Consider the following 7092-nt stretch of genomic DNA (forward strand, 5'->3'; position numbering starts at 1 on the left):
GGTAGCTGTGTCAGTGGCATTCATGAACAGCTCTAAGTCAGGTGCATATGGGACAGCCCTGTGAACAGGGAAAAGGGGTTTTGGATTTCAAGGGAAGGGTTGTAGAAGACAGGGCCAAATTTAGAGTCATCTCTCTTCCTCTCAATTTAAACCTCAGCAGCCCAGCGGCATGTTACAGTGATTCCATGCAGGCAGTTTTCCATCTTTCCTGACACTGTGTAGTAACGGGGAGAGACTGTTTGATTTGTGTTGTAAGGTCCTCAGGAGTAGGGGATTTATCTTATTTACTGGGATATGAGGTGTGATACACATTTGAAGTTGCTATATAAATTGCAAGCCACTGAGCAGAGTGAAAAGATACATTTACCAATGTCACTGTTGCTTAAGCTTTGTTGAATTAAATCTGAGAGACAGTTGTTATTATTACTACTGAATAGTTAACTATGCATTGCAGTAGAAAGCAGTGATATGAATGACAGTCGTCTTTCTTTTTTCAGTTCGGGTGAAAGAAATAGTAATATGCTGGCTTGGAGATTTTTCATACTTTCAAAATGCATTTCAAGACCTATTTCTCACTTATTAAAAATATCTTTTTGGAACTCTCTCAACATTACTCAGTCTTAAAAAACTGCCTTTCAGTCAGTAGCATATGACTGACTTCTAACCAGTTCATTTTGGGATGTAATATTGCAACTGGATTAGACCTATCAAGATACAAAAGGGTTTTGTTTAGTTTTAACTAAGCACCATAACTTTTTTTTTTCTTTTCTCATCAATAATAATGCGTGTTGGTGAGATTAGTATGTAGTCAAATTTGAATGCTTAAATCAGCCTCTATTTCCACATTTGACAATTTGGATTAATACAAATAGATGAAAAGATGCCCAAGTGTTGGTCTGAGACTTGTTTTAAACTCACTTATATAAGTAGCCAGACAAACAGCACTGAAAACTGCAGTTGTCTGTTATATTTTCTGTAGGCATGGTATTTATTTCTATGACTATAACACAGTGTAGATAACATGAAGAGTGTTACTCCAAGATGGGTGGTCTATATTTCCAGTATCCAAATTGAGGAGCCTTCTAGGAACATACTCCTTCCTCAATGCGTGGCTAAAGTGATAGTGTTTTTGTTGTAAAATTTTTACTGTAATGTCTAATTTAGCGTGTTCTCACTTGCCAGCTTTGGGTATGCTTCAATCCCAAGTGAATTTTATTTGGTTAATAATTCTGCTCGCTTACAGTTTTCAATAGGATTTCAGGTTTCAGTGTTATAGGTCTTCTTTCCCCTGGTGCTCTTTAACCTCATTCTGGTATAAAGCACCAGCACCACATGGCATGTGTGCTTTTGTGGTGTCGTTCCTGGGTAAAGCAGAGCTCTCTGAACTCTCTGCTGCTCTGTGACCTTGTTTTAGATTAGCAGATCATGTGTCAAACCTGTGTTGTGGCATTCATTATGCTGGACGTAGCAGGAAGAAATTACTGACAATGATCACTTTGGAATATATAATTCTGTACCAAACACACTACCAAAAGAAAAGCAAGCCTACCTCTGGACATTTTTTTTCTAAATTAGTATATAATTCCACATGGAAAAAAGCATCACTTCTCATGCAGCCTGCCGAGTGTGATTTCATAATAAGGTTTCATCGCAGTGTGTATTGCTATAATAGGCTATAGTAGCTTTTCTTCTAGCCCATAGAGTCCTTGTCCTACATTTTCAAGAACTTCTATTGATTTTTAGGTGACCAATTTCAGACCTCTTAAAGAACTTGATTTTTTTTTCAGAAAGCACTGAGTACCAAGGCACTACAAATAGAGCTCATAAAATGTCACATGTCAAATTGGTCACCTTAAAATCAAGGCATCCAGCATTACCAGTCGCTTTAAAATTTAGATTCTAGACTTAGGCTTTTATCTCTAACCTTTCCCTTGGCAATTGTAGATCTTAGTCAAAAGTTGCTTCAGTTCCCTTCAGCATCTGAAAAAAACATCTCTTCTCACTCTAGGATAAAAGGAGGAATAGTGAAAACATCAGTTAAAATACTGCTTCTTCTGTGGACTTCCTGTACAAATTTAGTCAAATAATTTATTCAACTTGTTCCTTGACTTTCTATTTTTCAAGCAAACCTAAAGCTTTACTGCTACACAGAAGTGTTCTGAAGATGTATTTTAATGCCTTGCAAAGCTGAGATGGTGTGGACATGAATGGAAAGTATATAGACATTGTTTATGACTCCATCAGTATGGGAATATTTCCTAAAACCCTCTCCCCTCTACTCCCAGTTTCTCAGATGGACTCGCCTCCCTTGGCTGGTACTTATTCTCAGAGGGAAGCTGGAGGGCATAGGTGTCATTAAGAAGGAAAGCCACTGCAATATTTAGGGATTTGGGGAAGGAATATGGGGGAAGCCAGTTGAAGTCTTACTAAGTTGTATTTTGCCATACCTTCTACCAGGGGGAGAACGTCTTAAGCTTAGAGTGTCGTTTTAAGGCACTGCCAACAAAATATGGCAATTCTGCAATCTGCAGCACAGGTTACAAGTTACATTTGAACCTGAGAGGTGTCAGAGCTCAGTTTTGATCTAGATCAAAACTTCCTTTGTTTGAACTGTTGAGATGTGGGAGGGAGGGCAGGGACGGTTCTTTCTTTTTTATATCAAGGTCTCCTATGAGGACTTAAGGGGAGTCCACATCACATGCAGATATACTGAACTAAGTTTTATTCTTACATTCTAGGTGGGTAAATTGAGAGAGAAAATACAAGAAGTTAAGCAAGAAAGAGAGCAGGAGCAACACAAGCACACTGCTTACATCTCGGAGCTGAAGGCAAAGCTCCACGAAGAGAAAATGAAGGAACTCCAGGCTGTCCGGGAGGCACTTATCCGGCAGCATGAGCAGGAAGTAGCTCGAATGGGAAAAATCAAAGATGGTGAAATTCACCGTTTGCAGTCTACAGTGAATGTGCTGCGGGATGGGGCTGCCGACAAAGTGAAAACGGCATTGCTCAATGAAGCCAAAGAGGAGGCTCGAAAAGCATTTGATAATGAACGTATGAAGATGCAGCAGGAGGTCTTAGAGCTCAAGTCTGGTAAAAAGCAACTTGAAGAAGCTTTGAACAATATTATGCAGGCAGATAAGATGAAGGCTGCTGACTTGCGCACAGCTTATCAATCCCATCAGGACGAGATTAATAGAATAAAGCGTGAATGTGAGAGGGATATCCGCAGGCTGGTAAGTTAATTAACAATACATTTAGTTCAATTTACAGCAGCTATGAAAATGTACTGCACTGTTTGGGAAAAGATTTGTCCCTTTTGCGGTGGCATTTCTGTTCCTATAATAAACCTCTTTTCCTACTTCTCACTGTTCTGGTGGTCCAGAGGTGTATTGGCTCCATGACCAACCATACCCAAATCCATCCAAATCCATGACATTTTTTCTATCAAATAAAAGTATGGAAGAACTAAACCAGATCAGATTCCCTTTACTGATTTGATTTTGTAAAATGGAACTTCCTCTTCCTTTTTACCTAACACATCTTTCCATACAAGACATACTTTATCGAAAGGTTCAAGATGTGTTCACTGTGCAGAGCAAGCGTTTCTCTGGATATGCTGGCTATTGCAAAAGCATGTTTTATTACCTTCATGGGGGTGGGGAGCAGGGGGAGAGATGCTCTTTTTCCAAGGTATTGTTCAAGTTGCTCACTTTCTGGAAAAAACAGGCATCATTATCCATTTTCATTTTGTTCTGATACTTGTCCAAAGGGCAAAGAAGTTAGCTTGGGCCCAGAAGAACAGCTTGTGTTCTCCCTTTATTAACATTATGATTTATAATAGTTTTCAGCTTTCACCTTAAGAACAATACAAAGGAAAAACTAGAGTATATGTACAACTTTCTGTAGTGTGTGTGTATATATATCCAGATCACTACATTTTACAATCAGTATGCTGTGGTGTTTAAGGTAACTATACACAAGTAGATTTATAGTAATAGATCATGAAAACAAAGAGCATGGCCTTTTGATATTTACAAGTATTTTCAAGATTTGGTTACTAATCTGAATAAATCAGAAGTAAGGTCAAAATAAAAATAAGAAGAAAAATACAATTTTAATATGAAATAATCTCCCTTTTAATATTTCTTTTTAATATTAAGGAAATTATGTACCTTGTGCCAAGAGGACTAGACTTGGAATGGACTAAAACACAAGAAGAGTTTAAGCCAAAATATTTAGTCAGTCTGTAAATATATAGTCAAATTCTTTTTTTTTTTTCTTTTTTCCTGCTCCATTGGTGAATGATCACCAAAGATGCTGGATGTTAACCAGCATTTTACAGATTTAGTTACAATTTAAGTTGCATACATGTATAGGTTTATACGTTCCTGTTCAAAAATTTCTGTTCATATTTCTGCAAATTAAAGGGTTTCCTTTGCCAGTTCATCAACCTATTTTAAATATGGATTTAAACCTCCAGATTTACAGTTGTACTAATAGTTATTTCTGCTTTTCTAAGTCTTCCTCAGCAGACCCAAATACAGCTTATGCTGGTACTGGAGATATGTAATATAAATCTGATCAAATCTATAGAAAAAATATCTCTATTGTTTATAGAGCATACTTTTACTATAATTAGTATGTATAACATTTTACTAATCTTTTCAAATAGTTTGAAAATAGTGATTGCAGTACATTTTAACTGTTCTTGCTTTGTGTCTCAATTAAAGTGGTTGTGTGTGAAGCTTTAAAAAAAAATACTTGCACATTTTATCATAAATTAACTTTTGCAACCAAACACGTGGTGAATTTTATAGAACATTTCTGTTGGCAACATGAAAATGAAAAGAGATTATCATTAGCATACTATATTAGTTGAAAGAAACAAATAAAATTTCATTCTGAGACACAGCTGCTATATGGCCATAATTAATAAGGCAAACTCTTCTAAGCCTTATGTGCTGAAAGAAATAATAGGTGCTTCATGTTGCTGCATGAGAAAATAATGCAAGAGGTAATCATTATAAGTACATTAAATTTATTTTTCCTACTTGTTTGCTTACTTATATATCAGCTCAGTAAGAAGGGAGCAGATCATTTATTTATGGAATAACTTGCATACATTTTGGGACAAGCTTATGCTTACCATTTGTTTGTTATTCCACCTGTGTACGAGGGGTGATCAAAAAGTTCTAAACTTAGCCTTTATTTTAAAGAATAGTGTACAAACAACATTTTTATGAGCTGTACTTGAATCCAAGGCATGGAGCTTTTCCCCCTCTTGTTAAATATGTGTGTGCAGGGGGGGGGACCTTTGTTTTGGATTCAAGTAAATATGGTATTTGACTCTGGCTTAAAAATGGTATTTAAAGCTTTTCTTTTTAGGAATTGGCTTATAGGTGTGTGTGTGTGTATTGGGGGTGTGCAAAGTGGAATGTATTCAATTTGATTTGGCCTGATTAGGGGGACAGTGATTTGATTTGTTGATTCAGGTCACTGCCCTGATTTGACTTAGCTGAATCTGAATCTGAAGATTTGATGCTGATTCGGAGAATCTGTGATTCAGCCATAGACACAGCTTTAAATATTTTTTCTACATACCTCGAAGTACCAGGTGTGGCTCGTGAGCGCTGCCATGCTGGGGCAGATGGAGCATCCCACAGGAGTTGGGGGGGAGGGTGGCACGTGCTCAGTGGCAGACCCAGAAGTGGACTGGAAGTACTTCCGTCCTGCTTCCGGGTCTGCCACTGGGCACACGGGGGGAACCCCACCCTGGCTCAGCGATCTGCTGCAGGGGTGCCGTGGGTTCCCCCCCAGACCCAGGAGTCACCAGTCACTGAGCTGGGGGGAGGGGAGAGGGGTTCCCCCGTGCACTCCACAGTGGACCCAGAAGTGGACTGGAAGTGCTTCTGCTCGACTTCCAGGTCCACCGCCGAGCACGCTGTGCCTGTGGGACACTCCATCCACCCCAGCATCTCAGCATTCACGAGCTACCTGGTACCCTGAGGTATGTCAAAAAAAAGTTTAAAGCTGTGTCTATGTCCAAATCATTGACTCTCTCCAAATTGATTCGGAGGGTTCCGATTCAATTTGGAGAGATTGAAGGGTCTCCTGATTCGATTCAGATTTGGAGATTCGGCCGCTGAATCGTGCTGAATTTCTTCTGAATTGAATCAGTGACTGAAGCTTTGCATATATACATGTATGCACACACTAATATATATATATATAATATAAAAAGTGTGTGCGTGTGTGTGTATCTATAATATATATGTATTAGAATGTTCAGGACAGGTAGCAGGGGTTAATTGATTTCTAAAAGCCTGGGTCTCACATGCACAGTTTTCTGAGCCTTCAGAAGCAGACAGGCTGTCTAAAACATAGCAAGGCCAACAGATACTCGCACAGCCTGGGACAGTGAGGGCATTTACCACGCTGTTCCATAACATGATATAAGGTGGCACCATCTTGCAAGGGCCCAGACTAGGGGCCTGGAGTTTTCCAGTTTTGGGAGATCAGACCAAATTAGGTGGATACCAGTAAAGCCGGAAATTAGGATGTGGGCATGTGGTAGGCTTATGAAAATGGGATTTTGGCTGACAACACATGTGGAGAATATGACAACCACACAGAGAGACCAACTGGTGATTGCCATGGATGAAGTGTCATCAGGAGGGAAGGAGAATACAAAAGCAGAGACTTGAGAGTAACAAAGGGTCCTCCTTCTCCCTGTCCTCCTCCCCAAGAAGGTCCCTGACAGGGGTCCCTGTCCCCATCCCCCAGGAAGGGTTCCCAAGGCCACCATGGACAGAGGGCACACCACTAGCCCATCTCATCCACCCCACTGGAGGGGGCAGGGTGTGGGTCTCAGCATCCCACCTTCAGGGGGATCTGACACTTAAGAGAGCGCCTTAGAGTGAAGCTTCCAGACATTTCTCGACTCTGACAGCCCTAGAATCATAGATATATAGAATTGTTTGACTGTTTGCATTGTTTCTTTTCTGTTATCACTGGGTATCAATATGTTTGCCTTTTATTGAATGGAGAGGTCATGGTCAGTCTGAGGGTGGGTGGCTGCCCTCCTCCCCCCCC

At 39.8% G+C, this 7092-nt stretch overlaps 1 protein-coding gene across 1 annotated transcript in view; it reads left to right on the plus strand.

Moving 5' to 3' along the window:
- The window catches only part of JAKMIP1 (janus kinase and microtubule interacting protein 1), a 178344-nt gene that overhangs the window by 111274 nt on the left and 59978 nt on the right, over positions 1-7092 (plus strand). Inside the window, exon 3 of the mRNA XM_019526600.1 lies at positions 2739-3233. Within this exon, the coding sequence (XP_019382145.1) occupies positions 2739-3233 (495 nt within the window). The remainder of the gene's footprint in view (positions 1-2738; positions 3234-7092) is intronic.

Source organism: Gavialis gangeticus, unplaced genomic scaffold (genome assembly GCF_001723915.1).
Source record: "Gavialis gangeticus isolate Ggan-Ray unplaced genomic scaffold, GavGan_comp1, whole genome shotgun sequence".
NCBI classification, from domain to species: domain Eukaryota; kingdom Metazoa; phylum Chordata; order Crocodylia; family Gavialidae; genus Gavialis; species Gavialis gangeticus.